The sequence below is a fragment of the Coptis chinensis genome, chromosome 6, assembly GCF_015680905.1.
Source record: "Coptis chinensis isolate HL-2020 chromosome 6, ASM1568090v1, whole genome shotgun sequence".
Taxonomy (NCBI): domain Eukaryota; kingdom Viridiplantae; phylum Streptophyta; class Magnoliopsida; order Ranunculales; family Ranunculaceae; genus Coptis; species Coptis chinensis.
Window position 1 is genome coordinate 75062343 of NC_141461.1, and position 22166 is coordinate 75084508.

The following is a 22166-nucleotide window of genomic DNA, read 5'->3' on the forward strand; positions in this document are numbered from 1 at the left end:
GGTTTCATCAGAGAGATCGAATACCAGACCTGGTCAGCTAACATTGTTGTTGTTCCCAAGAAAAATGGTCAGGTACGACTCTGCATCGACTTCACCAGCTTTAACAAGCACTGTCCAAAGGATATCTTCCCACTACCCCGAATAGACCGACTCTTAGACCAAACACGTAGTCACAAACTGCTATCCTTTATGGACGTGTACAACAGATACAACCAAATACTGCTAGCAGAAGAAGACCAGGATAAGACAACCTTCATTACCGAGCAAGGAATGTTCTGCTACAATGTCCTACCATTCGGACTAAAGAACATGGGAGCGACCTATCAAAGACTCGCCACAAAGATGTTCCAAAGACATGCTGGGAGACACTATGGAAGTTTACATAGACGACATGGTAGTCAAAAGCGCCAAGGCAGGTGACCATATCTCCCACCTAGAGGACGCCTTCGCTCGATTACGATAGAACAAAATGAAGCTCAATCCAGTCAAATGTGTATTTGGAGTAGCCTCAGGGAAATTCTTAGGATACCTTGTCTCACAAAGACGCATTGAAGCAAATTCAGATTAGATACGATCTCTCCTTGAAATGCCAGAGCCAACATCCAAACAACAAATCTACAAGTTATCTGGCATGATCTCAGTTTTCAATAGATTCATCTCCCGAGCATTTGACAAATGCAGGCCATTCCTCTAGATATTAAAGAAGGGTGCCACCTTCACATGGACAGAAGAATGCCACAAAGTTTTTCACGACCTGAAAAACTACCTGTTGACTCCACCCATTCTATCTAAACCAAATGAAGGGGGGAACACTGGGACTTTACCTAGCAGCCTCTGACTTCGCCATCAGTTCAGTTCTTTTTTGGGAAAACGAAGGAGTCGAAAAACCAGTATACTTTACTAGCAGAACATTGTCAGATTCAGAAAAAACACTACTCCACAATTGAAAAAACAATGCTAGCATTATTATACTCGACCTGAAAATTCCGTCCATACTTCCAAGCACACGCAATCAAAGTTCTCACCAAGGTACCCAGTAAACAAATTCTCAGCTCAACCAATAAAATAGCTCGCACAGCCAGGTGGGCTGAAGAACTCGGAGAACATCACATCGAATTCATTGCCAGATAGTAGCTGACTTTCTAGTAGATTTCCCTATCGAGGATATCAATTGGGAACTTGAACCTGCCACCACATTTCATTAACCCACCACGCCAGACACCTGGAGACTACACGTGGATGGGGCTTGTAACAATAATGGTAGTGGACTGGGGGCTGTGTTGACATCACCCGAAGGAGCCCAACTACACAAATCCATAAAAATCAACTTTACAACATCTAACAATGAAGCAAAATACGAAGCATTAATCACAGGACTACGCATGGCAAAACAACTACAAGTACAAAAGCTCAAGGCTTACAGTGACTGTCAATTGGTCGTCAAACAAGTCACAAAAGAATACGTCACGAATGGCAAAAACTTATCCAAATATCTTCAGGTCATGGACGACCTGGCAAGAGCGTTCAACACCTTCTCATTAGAACACATCCCAAAGGAGGACAACAGACATGCAGACAACTTGGCCTTCTTGGCCTCTAAAATCCAAGAATCAAGCCCCAAAACAATCTACATTGATGTAATGGAAAGTCCAGCCTACCAACATGAGAGCATCAACAACCTGACAGATCTCCATCCAGCATCCGAAGAGGAGATCACACACTCATGGATAGATCCATTCCTAAAATTCATTCTACATGGAAACCTCCCAGAAGACGTAAAAATAGCTCGTATTGTACAATTTCGAGCACGCAGATACACAACCATCAATGGAAGATTATTCCGAAAATTGGCTGGAGGTCCTCATTTAAGGTGCAACCATGCCGGTGCTATATCACTGGCTCACAAAGCAATCGCCCAAGGGTATTATTAGCTAGACATGCACATTGAAGCAAAGAAATATGTCCTAATGCATCCAATGTCAAACATTTGGCCACAATCGTCTAAGTCCAGCTGAGAGAATTGATTAATATAGCCAACCCATGGCCCTTCCATATGTGGGGGCTATACATCATGGGACCATTCATCCCACAGAAAAAGACAGGAATGAAATATGTCCTTGTCGTAACTGATTACTTCACCAAATGGGTCGAGGCAATCTCGCTAGTCCAGGTCAAAGAAGTTCACGTAATCAATTTCATCTGGACCAACATCATCACAAGGTTCGGTCTACCACACACACTCGTCATGGATAACAGAACCCAATTTGCAGGAACACAGGTCAAAGAATTCTTACAAAAGTGGTGTATCACCTAAGCATTTTCTACACCTAGATATGCATAAAGCAATGGCCAAGTAGAAGCCACAAACAAAGCTATCAAAGAAAATCTACAAAAGAAACTTGAAAGTAAGAAAAACCAGTGGCCGGATCAACTCGAGAATATCCTATTGGCATACAGAACAATAGCTCGAGCTAGCACTAATGAGTCTCCTTTTACACTTTGCTTCGGCACCGAGGCCGTCATCCCATCAGAATTAACAATCACAACCACACGTTATGACATTGTTGAATTAGGAGAAAACGACAACACTTTATCCAAAGAAATCGATCTCCTGGAAGAACGATGAGAGAACGCTGCTATCTCCCTAGCTCGTTATCATCAAACCATTCAGAAATCTTACAACAAGAAGGTCATCCCATGATCTTTCCAAGTTGGCGACCTACTCCTCAAAAAGACACTAGCACCAGCCAAGCTTGACCCAACTTGGGAAGGACCGTACATAGTTCACAAGGTCATCGGAAACAAGGCTTACTGGATAAAAACTCAACTCGGTGACGACTCCCTCGACCTTGGAACACAGCTCTACTCAAGCACTTTTATTAATATCTCTTATCAAGATATGTCAACTATTATGAATAAAACTTCATTCTCATTTCGATTATACAATCTTTTTTTTTTCAAGCATTACACAATGGGCATGGTTTGTCGCATTATTGAAGCAAACCAGCACAACGATACCTAGTCAACACCAGTCAAAGGTACCTCCAAAGGTACCACTAGTCAACTTAACACCCACGATAGGGTTAATCTTGATTCAACTGTAATTTCCACTCAAAGGTTAATTATCAGTCAAATCCAATCCACGGTTTCCCAAACAGGATCACAAATCAGCTTAACACCTACTACAGGGTTAAGTATGGTTCAACTATAATTTATACTCAAAGACTAATTATCAATCAAATACAATCCAAGGTACCTTCAAAAGGACCACAAATCAACTTGACACATATAAAATGGTTAGGTATGATTCAACTATAATTTACAATAAAAGCTAAATTATAAGGCAACTCTAATTATAGGTTCCCCCAAAAGGAACAACACAGTCCACTTAAAGACCTACTTACGACCTGCACACAACAGGCATTACACTAATCTACGACCTACCATCATGACCTATGGGCAGGACACAAAGAAGTAGTTCATGGTAGGCAAGGTAAACTACCAGGAAGACAATCAAGCACGTAGCCAATTTGCAACGTTATCAGCTCAAAGGCAAGTAAGTACATAGTTATCTTACTTAAATATTACAAAATTAGTTAGACACCAGAGGTCCCCAGGTTATCCTAGGTAAACAACCTCAGTACCTCCATCAATCATCAGTTATTAGAAAGTATAAAATCCACAACAAAAACTTAATTCATCAGTTTACATGAGGCAATCCCTCTACATTCAGAGGGTCAAGGTCCAGACCCTCTGTCACAACTTCAGCATGAGATGAGCTAGCAGGAATAGTGTTTAAAATAGAAGTGGCATGATCAGGTTGTCCACTTTCCTTACAATTACTCAAGTCGGTTGACGTGTTAGGTCGTTTACTCGTATCTGCAGCAGTGCCTCCCATAACACATGCTGCAACACCAATTTCAACTGACCTTTTCAGGGCTTTGTACTTATGTTCCAGCTTGTTGTAATCTTCCACCAGAACGTCACCTCACCACCCTCGAGCTGGTCAACCAGCTCGTTGTACAAATTTTCAGCTCTTTCTGCAACAGCTTGAGATCGCTTATACTCAGCAATCTAGTGCACTACCTTAACCTGAGCATAATCGAAAGATGGTTGCAACAAAGCCAACTTACCAGAAAAATCAACGACCTGAGCCCTCAAGCCAACAACCTCAGCTCATTCCACTTCTTGGACAATAACCATGCAGTCATACAACTCCTTAACACTCTCCAACTCCTTCTTGTACATATCAGAGATCATAGCTATGTCTTTCAATTTCTTGTACCCAGCCAAAATCTATAAAACCATCAAAGGAAGTTAGAGTTCAATAGCTTACATCACAAAACAAAGCTTAGTTCAGAAAAATACTTACAAAACAGATAGACCGATCCATGTCCTTCAAATTATCCTCCACATCTTTCCCCTCATCAAGCTCCCTCCGATCTCCATCCAGTAAAATACTTTCAAGCAAACCATTGGCAATCCAATGTGACTTAAAACTACAGTCACTATTTTCCACCAAATGGGACTTACCACTTACAAGATCGGTATAAGTAACCGTCCTATCCAGCAAGTCAAAATTACCTTTCTCCTTCCCCTCATACACACTTCCACCCCCCTTACATCTCTGCACAACAAGCTCAGCATCACTAGCATTCCTCTTACCCTTAGCGTCCCTCCCAACAACATCTACTTCCAGCTGCTTCAAATTCATTCTTTTTAGAGGTGCCCGACCTGAGGAAGAATGTCCACCCCTAATAACATGACGTTCTTCACTTCCAGACTCAAGTCGCATCCTCTTAACCCCCTCAGGTTCGTTACCTTCAGTTCTCCTCCTCAACATAGGTCTCCGAACTGAAGAAGCTACCTCACCAACCCCTCCACCACTTCCACCACAACGTCCACTTCTCTCTCTATCAGTTTCACCTCCATCCACAGGTCGTCTACTCACAGGACGACTACCAGAGCCTCCTCCAACATTTTTAGCCCCAGAAATAGGCCCCCTCCTTTGCTCTTCTCTTTCCATATAAGTATCTGAACTATAGTCAGAAACGTCAAGAATCAACTTTTGGCCTCTTTTTCTGCTCAACCTTCTTCAGATTGATCTTCTCACCTCCACGTTTCTTGAAATAATGCACAACCTCCCCCAAAACAGATTGTTTCTTCTCCCAACTCAACCTAGCAAACTCTTCTATAGCTCCAGTGTTCGTACACCCATGAATAACGATCTCTGCAAAACAAAATATAATAATCAGAACGTTGTAATATAAACTGACCTACATATACTATGACCTATAAATTAAACATAACAACCTACCATCCATTTTTATAGTACGATTCTCCAACTCCCATCTAGAGGCACAATAATTACCAACAACCAATAAAGGCCTATGCCCCCAATCTTCTTTACTCACACCTACAATCACAGGAGATTTACCCTTCATCACCTGGAAACTAAAATTCAAAGCAGCCGACCTCTTCATTGAAAAATGCTCAAGAACATCCGATGTCATTCAACAAATCTAACACAATTGAGAATGGGCTTTCCCACAGAAGTTTAGAACCTCCAAAGTAAGACGTGAGTATGGTAGCCTCAACCCCGCCTTCATTTGACCATAACAAACCACAACACCCCCATCTTGAGGAATGTAGTCTACACCAAATTTATTCCTCTCTCCACTCAGGTCGTATATTGTTAGATCCGAAGTCTCCACACCAAACTCCCCCCTCATATCAACAATGGGTTCAACCGACCTAACACCTACATCCCCAGTCGTCCTCTCCACCGACGAAGAAGAAGATCCCTTCTCTTCACTACAAACCTTAACACCACTACTTTCACCACTCATTTCACTCTCCCTCAACCTCACCTCACCACTCGTACTATTGGAAGTGATAGACATTGCAAAGCTTGACAAAAGATAAACAAATCTTAAACCAAAACAAGAAAACGCACCTGATAGCGAAAAGTTTCGATTTTTTTTGCATTACTTTTTTTTTTTTAAGCTTCTGACGTTTGAACTGTACCAGAATTCGTAATTAAGACTCAAAACCCAAAGCAAAACCAACGATTGTGTTTCCCATAAAAAGTAATCATAACTTATAACACCCTCGCCCATAAAACCGCCGTAATTTGGGGCACATGGGTTAAACCTAAGCCTATTTCCCACACAATTTCCAAACCGGTTTTTATTCGAAAATCCACTAGCTGTTGGGCACGTGTTACCCAATCCTTTTTCCAACTTTATTTTAATGTTTTTTTCCTATTAAGAAAAACATAAAAATAAAGGGGGGTGCGTTAGTACCCTCCGTTCCCAAACCTAGCACTACAACAGACGTGTCCATATGTCAGGTCGTATCTTCACATATCATCACCAGATCAGGCAACACCACAAGGTCGTATATACGACCTAAGCACATATCGTCCATATATCCAATCAACCCATATATGGAAACAAACAATCTCCAACGAACACTTGCTCTTTAAGATCAGTCAACGTGGCATCTAAGGGGATATTTACTTTGTAATAACAAGAGTAATGGCAGATCATCAAGAGGGCACAAAAGAAGGATCTCTACTTTGTAACCTCTATAAATAGAACTAAATGAACTACGTAAGGCTTGATTCAGGTTGGGTGAAGGAACCTGATACGTAGGCAACTCTTTTCCAAAGAAAGAGCACATCTAGTTTTCCATATTCACAACCTTAGTTTGAAGGTAGAAACACATACCTCTACACATACTTAAAACAACATAAACCACCAATGCGATTTATATATATATATATATATATATAAATATTTTTTTTTTTTTTTTTTTTTTTTTATTGATAAGCCTATTTTAAATGAGATCAGTAACTCTTTGATGCTGGCGGGGTTCGATCCCCAGACCTCTGGTGTCATCACCCAAAGGTTTTACCGACTTTGCTAATTGGCACCTGCAAATCAATTCTAATGCACCAGCCAAGAAAAGATTTCTCTACATCAGTGTAAAACACATTAAATAAGCTTGATCAATAATAATTACAAATCAACTCACTCAACATATCCTCTATTTAATTTCCCATGTTATTTCTACTATATTCATTTTTTTCGTGTGTATATACTCATTTGTTAAAGCTTTTCCAAATATTCATTATTTTTATTTAACTATGCAACAAATAGTCGCATTTTAAATGGTCAAAGTTTCGAATAATTAATCAAATTAATACTTAGTAGGCACACCAATTAAAAAAAAAACAAAAATGAAATCAACTAACATGAAGAAACACTAAATCACTAAGTACTCCATAGTTCTTCCAACCATCCAATAGTTCTACCATCTAAAGAAGAAGAGGAAGAAGAAATTTCTGCATTACTTTACCATCTAAAGAACATGCGAATCGAAGAGAAAATTCCCACTATAACTTTTTTATTCTCTGGATGCGTTTCCTCATATGATTTTATCAAGTCATCCTTGCATTAAGTTTTGGAAGTGGGATGTGGGAGTATATCTAATTCCTTTTTTTTTCGCTAATAATCCCAAATGACATACATTTTTTTACCCCTTTTCATTTTCATGACAGCTAAATAACCAGTTGTAAATTAAACCTGAAAAAAAGTTCAAATGAGAAGTCTATATAAAAACATTCGTAAGAAATGGTTAAATGTCAAGAAAAAGCCAAATACAAAGCTCGCAGTGCTAAACTCTAAGAGCAAGTCCAATGGGGAGCAGCTATAATGGGCTGCTAAAAGGTGCCACATAGGCCCTTTAGCAGCCCTAGCCAAATTTGGCAGCCCAAATTCGAAAAACCAGTCCAATGGGGACTTTTAGCAGCTGTTAAGTTCGGGATACGGACGACAGACGGTAGAAACTCTGCCATCTGTACACTCCAGACACTATAACGTACAAATATCTTCTCAATTCACTCTTTAAATTCCTCAATCCCTCACTCTTCTTCTCTCCTCACTCCCAAAAACATTAAAAAAAAAATAATAATAAAAAAATTCACTCCTTCATTCCTCAATTCACTCATTTTTGTGCTCAATACTCGTAAGTTTCACTCTCTCCTATTGAAATTCGATTTTAGAAATGTTAATTGTGATTGAATTGAATTGAATTGTGTTGAATCGATTTTAGAATTAAATTGAATGTTAATTTTAGAATTAAATTGAATTGAATTGTGATTGAATTGAATTGAATTATGATTGGATTGAATTGAATTGTGATTGAATTGAATTGAATTGAATTATGATTGAATTGATTTTAGAATTGAATTGAATTGAATTTAGAATTGTATTGAATTGAATTAGAATTGCAAATTCAATTTTAGAATTGAATTGAATTGAATTATGATTGAATTGATTTTAGAATTGTATTGAATTAAATTAGAATTACAAATTCGATTTTAGAATTGAATTGAATTGAATTGTGATTGAATTGATTTTAGAATTGAATTGAATTGAATTGTGATTGAATTGAATTGAATTGAATTGAATTGAATTGAATTGAAGTAGAATGTTGGAATTAGAATGTTGGAATTGATGAATGTTAGTTTAAAATTGTGCGTTTTGTTTAAGTTGAAGTTATAAAGAGGATATTATTGATTGAATTCCAGGTGCCACGCAAAATGAGTAACAAGGGTAAACGATTTTTTGGTCGAAAATCAGTTACTAGATTAACAAATGAGTCAACGTCAATACTAAACGCCGATGAGGATGAAAAAGAAGTCTATAATTTGCAAAATCCTCCAGTAATTCAATTTCCGGACCCAATCAATCCACTAACACATGCTACATTGGCTAGAAACCCAGAAACTCACATCACTTATCGTGTAAATATGGTAAGCATTTGATCGTTAAATTTGGTTTCTTTAACATCATAATTTGTATTTTCTTTAATTTTAATGAAATGTTTTGAATAAATATTTAGGGAGGGGAGATGAAATTGCGGTGTTGTTGGGCATCCGTGAACAATTGGTGGAAGATAATGGTTGCCAAAGGAGATTGTTTTGAAGGCATAAGAAATGAAATTTTACAATCTCCGTTTGGGTCATTGTTTTGATGTGGCTATTAAAACGCCGATCGTGGCTTGATATACGCTTTGATCGAGCGATGGTAGGACACAACTCACAGTTTCCACTTTCCACAAGACGAGATAGGCATCACTCCAATGGATGTTACTATGCTCACGGGAATGAGTGTAGGAAGGGGAATGGCCGTTACATTTGGAGAAGATCGGTTCACGACTTTTGATTATGTACAATGATAAGAGCCCAAAACTACAGTTTTAACCCCTTAATAATAATACTTTTAGACCAATTATGCGAGTAATAAATAAGAGTTAATGCTAATTACGTGCTTTTATATATTTCAGATATTGAAGTCAATTATATGCAGAAATGTGCCACTTTGGTGATAGAAAGGAGCAAAGGGTTGGTTTCTAAGAAGTTCTGGGATTAAAGGCCAAGACGGGCAGAAACAGCACACAAAAATCAGCAGAACTTCCGAATATTGTATCTTTGGACTCAGGCCTCAGAATTGGGCGTACCTTATGTCAAAACGACCGTCTCGGAAAGAGCTTTCCAATGGTCTAAACCTTGACCCAATAAGAGGAGCAAAAGTGGATGAAAAGCTTATTGAATTTGAAGTTAAAGCCAGCTGAAAAGGGCCCTGTGGACTGAAGAAATTGGGCTTTGGGCTCAATTTTCCGGCCCAAAACATGGACCCTCATCCCATGCACGAAAATGTGGATCTGGTCTCCTCCATTTCCACACACAAGATTTAGCTCTTAAGGATCAATTAGTTTAGGTTAGAAGGGAGCCATTAGAGTAGCCATTAAAAAGCTTAGTTCTAGATCTAGTTTTTGGATTTAATTAATTAGTTTCCATTCCATTAATTAGTTTCATTCCTTGTTTTAGATTAGTTATTTGAATCATTGAATATCATTCATTAGATAAATAAAATAGTTAGTTCTTGTTAAATTCGATCTTGTTATTTAACGATTGTTTAGATTAATTTCGATTATTGTTATTTAATGATTTCTTAGTTGTTAATTTAGATTTCAATTATTGTTTAGTTAAATTTAATAAAGTTAGAATTTTTATATTATGTCTTATTCAATTTCATTTGGAAATGATAGTTTGATGAATTGATGTTAAACCTCCATTAGAAGGGTTTGATGAAAACTTGATTTTGTTAGCTTAGAATCGATGTAAGAGTCTATTCCATTCTAGAAGGTCATTGATTCGCCATGAGAATGGGTGGACGTCCTCACATACTAGTTATGAATTGGTAGAGATGTCATGTATAATTAGGGATTAGAACGACCAATTCTTACCGTAAGAACGTAAGAATTAGATTACAACAATCTATGCTAGTTTCTTAAGTTGGATTCAAGGTGGATTCAACTCCCCCCTAATTCTTATTCTAGATTCAACCTTAGTATTCCGTAGCATTTTGTAGTATAATTCGTAATTCTCTCATTGACTTTGGTAGGATTGATAGTCTTAGGAAACTTGAATGCTAAGAACTAGGAGTGGAACGAATCTTCTATTCCAACTCTACTTCAATAGTATCGAGAGTAGAAATCTTTGATAAGTCTAGTACAAGTCCAGTTTTCAGGTTTACTTGCGTTTAGAGTTTCATCGCTTTATTCATTAATAAAACTATCAATTTTACTATTATCATATAACAAAGTTGGCCAAATATAAAGCCGGAGCATTGGGCTAAAGGGGGTATCAAACCCTATTTTTTTTTTTGAATGAGTTCATGGAGAAGACGAAAGAGAGTGATGAAGTTTGGTGTCCGACGGGTACAGATCGGGAGAGATATTTGCGAGCATTATATTTTTACTTAGTCACGCATTGTTTCTTCTCCACTATAATAGTTCACTGAGATTAGGTTGGATAGAGTGTTTGGTTTGGTTAAAATATATGCATCAATATGATTGGGGTGGTGCTATGTTTGGAGCTTTGATTTACGCGTTGGATCAAGCGTGTCGAATCACAGTTAATATTGCGGATGGTCAATGTGGTGGCTTCACCCCTCTTTTACAAGTAAGTTTTAAATTTTTAGTATTACAACTTTATATTAAATTACCTACCATGGCTCCTCTTCTGAGACTGAACATGGACCATGATATCGTCATACGGATTAGAGCATGGATGAATGACTTTAAAGATCGCCGAAGTGGTCAAGGACACCACAACATTCACTTAGACTGTAACCAACTCGAGACTAGATTGGCATTGGCGATACAGTGGACACCATGGTTTCATACTCGATATATGCAATTAAATGTTGATGATATGGAGGGAGATACCATGGATGATGTTTGGTTGCATGAGGCGATTCGCTGTGTACTTGTTCGTATAATCTTACAATGCGCCGAATCGTCTTTGAGTTTGGAGGTATCATTGTGTGGTACTTGGGTGATAGGTGTTGGCACCAAATCGTTGGGACACCTTTCATCCCACACCTTCCTCCGGAGAATATGTGCCCATTGGGAAGAGCTAGTCAGTGGAGGTCCTATCTTAGAATGAATGAAGACTTGTGGCCACAAACTTATCTATATTTAGATGTGGATGGTGACTATGATAGTTACTGGGATCACGTCTCAAGGGGTCCTATATTGCCTGCTAACATGTACAAAGTTGCTAACATGGACTTTGTGGGACATAAGGCTATTAGAAGTGATTTGCGCATCCCACACCCTGCTGACCCCTACTCTTTATCTCAAGGTCCTTTTGAGGCTTTTGCTCAAGCTCCTTCCGATCCGGATAACCCATGGAGCTATGGCATTGTTACATCTCAGGGAATGAATGTCGCCATACATATACCTCATGTTGTTCAAAGTTATCTTCTGAACCTTGTCCCGGATTTTGACACTCTAGATGAGGTTTATATTTTGAAACTTGAATTATATTTGGTTTATAGTGATAATTTTTTTTAAAGTTATTAATTTTTTTGTAGGCTACACTTAGAGCGCAATATGTCGAGTCGCAACTAATGATGCATAAGATGCGCGATTCGTTTATGACTACAACCGACGAATACTATCATTATTTGGTAGCCGAGCGAGAAAAGAAGCAAAAGTCACATGATAGAGTCACAGAGTTAGAAGCGCAGATTATAGAAATGACATTGCGAGAATCACGGCGAGAGAGTAAATCAAAGAAGAGGCAACCTGGCAAGGGTTCGAGTCGAAGTTAGTTTTTTTTTTATTATTATTTTTTATTTATGTATGTATTGATTGATGTTTGTATGGATTTATGTTGAATGAATTGAAATTGAATTATATTTGTTTAATGAATGAATCTTGGTTACTTGAATGGATGTGTGGATTGTTGAGTTGTGGAATAAATGGTAATGGATTGTGGAGTGAGTGGAATGGATATGAAAAGAAGAAAGAGATTTCTCGCCAGTGTTCACAGTACGCATCGGCGAGTTTTCTCGTCGTCCGGCCCATTATATTAAAAACGGAGACGCATCAATTGTCTCAGACATAAACAACAAACAAACCGCATAAACTATATCGTCTGTCTCCCGAAACTTATTATGGTAGCTGCTAGTGAAGGTCTTAACTTTAACTGCTTCCAAATTTAATACCCTTTTAGCAGCCCTATTGGAATGACATCTTTGTAGTTAGGGTGCTATATTTAACTTTAGCATACTCCATAGTACTTGCTCTAACAATTAACACTTGTTCAATTCTACTACCTAGTGCAATAAATGATTGTTATTATTAGAAGAATATAGACAGATCTGTCAGTATATTCCACATGTCAAAAAAGCAAAAGAGGTGGGTAACAAAGCAAAAGAACATAGAGACATAGAGTAGTAGCAGATGATATACTAGAAAACGAAATGAGAGGAGAGAGAAAAGCAAGAGGGAAGATGTTTTGCATAAGAGAGAAACCTCTTATAAGAGAGCAAAATTTTTGGTTTGTTTTTTGCCTCTCTTCTCTAAACAAAGATCCATCATTTTGTTTTTTCGGTTAAGTTATTAAGTTTTGTTGTATTTATAAGATGGAACATAAGATGGTCTTAAAAGAAATTTTAAGTTCCTCTTATAAGGGAAAAACAAATTTGTTTTGCCTGGTTATTTGACCTATAACCCTCTTATAACCATTTAACTTATATTAATTTGAAATAAAAGTATAGTTTGACCCAAAATCAATTTTGGACATTTTTTAGGAAACTGTTTTTGGTAGTGGTATAAGAATAGCATTCTACTAGAATGATATTGTCTTTAATAGCAAGATGGTGGTGGTAGTAGAAGGGTGAATGTCTTAATAAAGACAAAGAGGTGGTGGTGGTGATTTATAAGTACCAAAATGGATCTACTTAATAAAGATGGTAGTGGTGGTGGAGGTTTATAAGTCTTATAACTCAAAAATGACTCAAACACCCACGCCTATATAAGGGGTGGCATATATTTGGTGGTAGCCTCATTTCTCTTTCTTCTTTTTCATTATCTTCTTCTCCAAATAACTCCATTGCCCTAAAAAATGTCAAAATCACCACCACCACCACCACCACCAAACTATTAAAAATGCACCACCACCACTCAATTCTATAAGTCTTATAACTCAAAAAATGACCACCCACGCCTATATACCCCACCACCGCTTTTCATTATCTTCTTAAATAACTATCACCACCACCACCACCACCACCACCGGAAAATATAATAAGACCACCACCACCACCGTGCTATTAAGACCACCATCACTTCCACTACCACCACCACTACCATCACTACCACCATGCTATTAAGACCAATATCATCACCTCCATTGCCACCACTACCACCGTACTATTAAGATTATCATCGTACACCACCACTACCGTGCTATTAAGACATCCACCACTTTCACTACCACCACCGTACTATTAAGACCACTACCACCACCGCCGCAAATTAAGGTAGTTTCATAAAATCAATATTCTAATTATCAAAATTGATTTGAAACCGAAAATCAAACTATACGCTTGTTTCAAATTAATCTATTCAAGTTAAATGCAGTGTAAAATAGGGTTATATTTGTTAAAAAAACCATCTATAGGATGTGATGTATTTGTTTTTTCTATTTTTACAAGTACTTATAATAGGAACTTAAAATGAAAAACAAACCACTTTATAAGACCATCTTATAATACCCTCTTATAACACATGTTCATACCGTCTTATAACTTAACCCAAAAAAATAAATAAACAAATAGCCCCTCAATCACAACCGTCCATTTAACCTATGATAAATGTTTCCTAAAAACAGACCCTCCAAGTCTCCAACTTCTCTTCCTCTTCTCACTCATATCCCTCTTCATCATTCACTCTTACCACTCATCTTTCAAAACCCCATCACCCAATATCACTTCCCATCAATACCCAATCTCACCCCTTTCCTCAAACTTCACCCTAATCATCAAACTTCTCACTTATAACCGTCTCACTTCCCTCTCTAGATGTCTTCGTTCTCTAGCCAATGCCCAATATAACAATCACAGAGTAAATCTTCATATATACATTGACCATTTCAAAGATTTAAGTAATGGGTCAAAGATTGAGGAGGGAAGGAGAATTTTGGATTTTGTTGATGGGTTTGTGTGGAAATATGGGGACAAGTTTGTGCATTATAGGACTGGGAATGTTGGGTTACAATCACAGTGGTTAGAAGCTTGGTGGCCGAGTTCGGATGATGAGTTTGCGTTTGTGGTGGAAGATGATTTGGAGGTTTCGCCGCTTTTTTATAAATTTTTGAGGGCTTTGATTGTGAATTATTATTATAATTCTTCCAATTATAATCCTTTTATATATGGGGTGTCGCTGGAACGACCAAGGTTCGTTCCAGGTAACTCACATGTGTCAGTTGTGAACAATACTATTTGTCTTCCTGAGTTAACAAGAGTAGGTGATAGTGATACAACTAAAGGAAGAGCTGAATGGCACTATGGATTCATGTTGTTATCTGTCAATACAAATAGTTGGGAAAAAAAGGATTAGTTTAAGGCAAAAGTAACTAGTAAAGATTTAGCAAGATACTCTCTTAATCTCTTTGTTATATTGGTTTATTAGAATAGGTATACTGTCATTTAGGAATAGATTGCCAGAAATCTATAGAAATCACAACTTGTGCAGAATTCTATGTTTTTCTTTTAGCAGATCAAACTTCTCATCAGTTGCGTTGTTATGTAGGTTTTGAATCTATCAAATTTCTATTTTTCTTTTCTATATTTCTCTGTTTCAAGTCTTGTTCTTCTAAATCTACTTTCTAGATCCTAATTCATTGATAGTTACCAATTCTAGGCAAGCATGGAAACAAGCTGCAGTTGGATAGTGGAACTCGACTTTTCTTGTACCAGCTGGTTGGTACCTGGGGTCAGCTTCTCTTTCCAAAACCATGGAAAGAGTTCCGTCTCTGGTATGACTCGCACAAGGCGAAGGGCATCAAACCAATTCTGCAAGGAATGGTAAATAAACTCTCATCTTGTTTTCTTTATTGGTGAATTGGACCTTGTTTGAAAACTGAACGTCATTGGATCTGCATTGCACCTTTTTTTTTTTTTTTTTTTTTTGAGTTTGTGTATGAGTGTATCACTGTGTATACGACATTGCGTGTGTTAGTCATAAAAACATGTGTTTGTGTGCCAGACACCAACCTTGCTGTATTTGATGATTGATTTTCATTTTGTAAAACTTGACTTTGCAGGTGACTACAGGGTGGTACAAAAAAATGGGCGAGAGAATATGGACACCTTGGTTCATTAAGTTTATCCATTCTCGTGGTTACTTCAATATTTACACAAATTTTCTACAAGAAAGAGCTCTTAGTGTTTCTAACAGGGAGGCTGGTGTTAACTATGGAAAAACAGCTGGTCCAGACTCTCAGTTACTGGATGAAAGTTCCCTTGATTTCAATCTTTTCGAAATGCAGTCCCTGAGTAACCTGAATTGGTATGACTTCTGCTTCAGAGAAGTGAAGAGCTTTTATGAACTCAGGTCTGTTCTTCATTCTGTGCAGAAAAATAAAACTGTTATACTTGTGACCCTATTTGGGGTGTCTCAGACAGTCACAATGAACATGCTGTGCCACTTTGAGAAACTAGATATCCACAGTTACATCTTCGTTGGTCAAGATTTGGACTTCCTTCTTGATCTAGCCAGGAGGGGGCATCCCGTAATTGACACAGGAAATGCTGAAAAGTATTAGAGATTCGAAACTGAAAGGTTTTCAAGGATCCCAAGCGGAGATTCTCGTAAAAGCCTATGTTGTAAAGGAGTGTTTGAAATCTGGATATAATACTTGGTTGCTAGATGGCAATATGCTTCCAGTCAGCGCTGATGTGTTTGCTTTTATGAATGTTTTCTCCTACGATATTTCTTACATGAAAAACTCTGAATTTTTATTTGTTCGGAGTTCACCAACTACTGCCAAGATTTGGGTCGAAAAGTTCATTTACAAGATTGCAATAGTTGCAAAATCTTTGCTGGACAGTAATTCTCGTCATAAAGAGCAGACGCATTTTGGTCATCTTGCAGTGAATACATTGGAAGGAAACAGTGTCAGGATCAGAAGGGTTGACGAGTTGAGCTTTGCATTAGACATTGGTGTAGATAGTGCTTCTCAAACTGCTATTCGGGATGGACAGAAAATGGTATATTGGTCTTCAGAGATGAGCTTAGATTTGATCCAGAAACGGCTTGGAGATATGGGAATGTGGGTAGTAGACGGAGACAATTCGTGTACTTCTGTTATATGCCACCAGTCATAGCATCAAGAGGCTTGTTAGATGTTGTAAAATTTTCCATCATCATATTTTGATTAGGAATTTACCTCTCCGTAACAATTTTTTTACCTCTCCGTAACAATTTTTTTATTCACCACAAATTGATAAGTGGATAAAGTAGCATTTCACTTTTTTCACTTCCAAAATCCAAGCATACGGTACGATACGTTTTAAAGAGTTGGGCTCTTGTATTTGGGCTTGGGCTCAAATCTCGAACACGAGGGGGGTAATTTCAGTAATTGTTTAGAAAGTATACTCTCTTCTTCGCAGATTTGTAAACCCGGAAGTAATGGTGGGGTCATACTTTCAGTTTGAATTTGAGCTGTCTCTATCTTCCAAGAGATAATATGAAAACTGTTGGGGTTTATACCAATACCAATTGATTTCCCCACTACACAGATAATTTGTATTTGAACACAATTCAACTCTAGACAAATTTTAAATATCAACTATAACCTATACTAACATGCCCAACTCGCTAAACAACTATTAACAACAGATAATAATATAAAGCAAAATTAAACGCATACCACAACACAAAGATATACCGTAGTTCGGCCAATGGTGCCTACTTCCACAAGAGCTCGTCTTTATATAAGTGGGAAGGAAGATTACAATCTCTCTTTTCAGTCTCTCACCTTACTAGATCACTCTTATCTCTTTACAAGGTTGTATCTCTGTAAAAGTTATCTCTCAATCTTGATAGCTTTCAAGATTGGGTTTTCTCTGACTTTTGTGCTGCCTCTCGTGTGTTTTCTGGGTGTTAGGTTTTGCCAAAAACTCTAACTCTTATTGCAAACTCGCGGTCCCAATTTTCTTCTGAAAATAGACTTGGGCGCGGGTCACACCTCGGGCAAGACCAAGTCGAGTGCGGGTCGCGCCTTGGTCAAGGCCAATCTGAGCGCGGGTCGCGCTCTGACATTTCCACGCAGAATGAACTTCGTTTTCTCTCCTCATGTGAGGGATAACGCCAACAATCTCCCCCTCCCGAACAGTGAGGAGGGATACCTCCATACAATTTCCAAATCAACAGGAGGAGTGTGCTCCCATTCCGGCAATAGCACAACAAACATCAAACTTACCTTTCGGTAAGACTTTGGTCATCATATCCGACCCGTTCTTGTCGGTATGGATCTTCTCGATACACAAATGCTTGTCTTTGAGTACTTCTCTAATCTAATGATAACGCACGTGTATGTGCTTGGATCTAGAATGGAAACTCGGATTCTTGCTCAAATGGATGGCGCCTCGACGTCACCACATAACTACAAACTGCTTTCTTTTTTAGCTAGTTCATCGAAGAACCTCTTCATCCATAGCAACTCTTTTGTAACACTCGATGGTCGTAATATACTTTCGGCTACGTAGTAGAGGGCAACACACTTTTACAACTTTGATTGTCAAGAAACTGCTCTCCCTGCAAAAGTAACCAGATAACCGGAGGTGGACTTCATCGAGTCAACATCACCTACCATGTCTACATCAGTGTAGTCTTAAAGTAAGGGCTTACTTCCACCAAAGCACAAACACGATTTGAAAGTGCCCTTGAGATATCTCAATATCCACTTAACACCTTCCCAATGTTCCTTACCCAAATTTGACAGAAAACGGCTTACAACGCCCACGGCGAAAGCTATATCCGGTCTTGTACACACCATTACATACATCAAGCTGCCCACTGCAGATGCATATGGAATCTTTTCCATCTGACTCTGCTCATGCTCACCCTTTGGACACATCTCTTTGGTCATGCGGAACTGGCCACCAAGCGGACAACTGATTGGCTTCGCTTTATCCATGTTGAATCTCTTCAACACCTTCTCAATGTAGCTTTCTTGAGAAAGCCACAATTTCCCACTCTTTCTGTCACGAGTGATCCGTATCCCAAGTATCTGCTTTGCTTGACCCAAATCCTTCATCTCAAAGGACTTACTCAAGTCTTTCTTCAGCTTGGATATCTTGTTGATGTTTGGGCCAACTATCAACATATCATCCATATACAACGCAATAACACTATGAAATCCCCATCTGGAAATCTCTGACAAACACACAATGATCGGAAGCAGACTTTTTGTATCCTTGCTTCGCCATAAAGGAATCAAACTTTATGTACCATTGCCTCGGTGCTTGTTTCAACCCATACAAGCTCTTTATTAGCTTGCATACTAGGTGCTCCTTGCCTTTGACCTCAAACCCCTCTGACTGGTCCATGTAGACATCTTCTTCAAGGTCTCCATGAAGAAAAGATGTCTTAACATCTAGCTGCTCAACCTCTAGGTTCATACTTGCGGTCATACCCAATACCACTCGGATAGAAGTCATCTTCACTACAGGAGAGAAAATCTCATCAAAGTCAATCCCTTTTCTTTGACCGAATCCCTTCCCAACAAGGCGAGCTTTGTGCCTTGGGTGAGGATTGTTCTCCTCATTCTTGACTTTGTATATCCACTTATTCTTGAGAATTTTTCATCCTTGCGATTTCTCAACTAACTCATAAGTGTGATTCTTAAGCAAAGAATCCATCTCGTCATGCATGCCCTTCAACCACTTTTCTTTGTCTATACCTTCAAGTGCCTCTTGATAGTACATAGGTTCTCCACCATCCGCTAGTAGCACGTACGTATGTGGTGGATACCTGGTTGAAGCTAGTCTCTCTTTATCTGACCTCCTTGCCCCATCTGTTGGTGCCTCAGGAGGATGCACTTCTGCTTGCTCTGGTGGTGGTTCATGCATCTTATCTACATCTTCTATACCAATATGTTCTATCCCATCATGAGCAATATGATTCTCATCATGAGCTTCAGGCTCATGGTTCTCTGCATTCTCAATGCCTTCTGCACGTTCCACAGTAGGAACTTTTGGTTCTAAATCAAAAAGATCATTGGTGAATGCTTATAGCTTCTCACCCTCCTCAAAGTCTGCTATGGTTTGGTCTTCCAGGAACACAATATCTCGACTTCGGATTACCTTCTTGTTAATCGGATCATAGAGTTTGTAACCAAACTTTTCATCTCCATAACCCAGAAAAATGCACTGCTTGGCTTTGTCATCAAGCTTGGATCTCTCATCCTTCGGAATATGCACAAATGCCCTGCAGCCAAATACCCTCAAGTATCCATAATCAACATCTCTGCCTGACCATACTTTCTCTGGATAGTCACTATTCAGAGGCTTCGACGGCGATAGGTTGATCACATGCACGACTGTACGCATTGCTTCTACCCAGTAGGTTCTAGGTAGCTTAGAGTGAGACATCATGCATCTCATCCTCTCTACAATGGTACGGTTCATTCTCTCTGCTATTCCATTTTGTTGCGATGTCTTGGGAATGGTCTGCTCATGACGAATCCTATGACTCTGGCAATACTCTTCAAACGGCCCAATGTACTCACCCCCATTATCTGAGCGAATACACTTCAACAACTTCCTAGTCTCTCTTTCCACCATGCTGTGGAATTTTTCAAACACGCCAAGTACTTCATCCTTGGTCTTCAGACTATAGACCCATATCTTTCTTGACGCATCATCAATGAAGGTCACGAAGTATGAAGCTCCCCCATGGGACTTCACTTTTATAGGACCACATAAGTTTGTGTGTACTAGTTCAAGGACATTGTCCTTTCTGTGAGACGAGAATCTTTGAAAAGACACCCTGTGTTGCTTTCCTACCAAACAGTGAGTATATGTATTTAAATGTGTACCTTTGATGTCTGGCAATGCCTTTTGCTTAGCAAGAACTTCCATCCTTTTTATGCCCATATGACACAATCTCTTATGCCACAGTTCAGAGGAAGCTTCTTCTTCTGCCGCATTTACTTCTGCTTTACACAAACTAGCCTGTGTTTTGTAAAGAGAGCAAGTTTTCTTCCCTCCGCTAAGCTAAATGGAACCTCTCGCTTCGGTTTCCATACCCGCTACCAAACTAGTTTACAAAGCCATCATCATCTAATTTCCCCCGAAAATTAAATTAGCTTAACCGTATGTCAGGGACATGTCTTACATCTTTGAGTGTCAAGGTGTAGCCAACATTGGTTTCTACATGAACATCTCCAATGCCTATAATCTTCGAGATGCCACTGTTACCTATCCTCACTTCACCATATTCACCATAACTGTAGGTAGTGAAGAATCCCCGTGCAGTGTGACGTGATAGGATGTGCCTGTATCTATCACCCACTCTGTATCTTGACATGAGGTACTAAGACAGCACACACCACAATCTGATACAATTCCCACTAGATCGTCGACTAGTGCAGGAGTATCTCTGCTTGTGTTTCCGTTCCTTTGCACCATGTCTTCATGTACACAATTATTCTTCTCATCCCTCTTCGTTCTCGCGACTCATATCCGGCGGTGGCCCTTTTGGTGGCATAATAGTAACATTACCTCTCTCTCGCCTTTGAGAGTTCTAGCATCACCCCTAGATTTACTTCTGTCATCACCTCTAGAACGAGATGGTTTTCTGCTTTTACCTCTCCCCCGTTTCTCTGTGGAAAGGATCTCTGAGTGAGAGAAGCTGCCTTTTAAACTCCTTCTAGTCTTCTTATTCAACAAAGACGTGGTAGCCATCTCCATGGTAACTATTCCATCCTTGGCTGCTCTGTGTAGAGAGACTGCTAATGTCTTCCAACTTTCGGGTAGAGAGCCTAATAGAAACAAAGCCTCAACTTCATCTCCCAAATCAATCTTCATCACATGCATCTGATTGATGGTATTCTGTAATTCGTTAAGATGCTCAGACATTGAAGAACCTTTTTGGTACTTCGTGTCAGCAAACTTCTTAACGACTAGCACTTTGTTTCCGCCCGACTTCCTCTCATAAAGGTCTTCGAGTTTCTTCCTCAAGTCGGGGTCAGAGTCCCTCGGGGACCATTGTCACCAAATACGGTTTAAAACGCTTTTAAAAACCCGAGATATTGTCAAGGCGCCTAGTTCCAGCTTTAAAACCCGGTTTTCAACAAAACGCGCTTTTAAACGTTCTAAACCCGCTTTTAAACGCTTTTAAACCCGCTTTTTAACTTAAAAACGCTTAAAACCCGATATTTTGAAAATCTCCCGCTTAAAACTTTTTTTTTTCTAAAAGAAAAACGCTAAAAAAGAAAAAGGGTTATGGAGTTTACCTTTTTAAAAAGTGAGCTCCCATTGACTTATTGAGACCGTTCTATTTTGCTTTGGACTATTAATAATTAATTGAAATTTTTTAAAGTTATTAACTTATTTGTAGTACTTAATTATGCCATTATGGTTGGTAATTAGTAGTATCTTATTTTGAATAGTGTTTTGGCACTGAATCTAAAACTTCTAGTATTTGGATGAGTAATGATAATTTGATACTTTCATGTATTTGAATTTCTTTCATTTATATTATTTTTATTTTTATTTTATGTGTCTATTTTT

The 22166-nt window shown here is 38.7% G+C and overlaps 1 protein-coding gene and 1 pseudogene across 2 annotated transcripts; both read left to right on the forward strand.

Annotated features, from left to right (window-relative positions):
- The first annotated feature begins 1382 nt into the window (after window positions 1-1382).
- LOC147494458 (uncharacterized) lies at window positions 1383-1931 on the forward strand. Its single transcript, XM_086568146.1, has one exon. The coding sequence runs from the start codon at window positions 1383-1385 to the stop codon at window positions 1929-1931; it is 549 nt and encodes a 182-aa protein (XP_086424272.1).
- Window positions 1932-14656: 12725 nt separating this feature from the next.
- Window positions 14657-16915, forward strand: LOC147494459 (uncharacterized; annotated as a pseudogene). The gene is made up of 3 exons (XR_015199845.1): window positions 14657-14822; window positions 15289-15452; window positions 15692-16915. The product of XR_015199845.1 is annotated as an uncharacterized LOC147494459 (transcript).
- Window positions 16916-22166: the final 5251 nt, after the last annotated feature.

Coding starts and splice junctions, on each gene's coding strand:
- LOC147494458 (XM_086568146.1), top strand. CDS start 1,383: ATGGCAAAACAACTACAAGTACAAAAGCTCAAGGCTTACAGTGACTGT.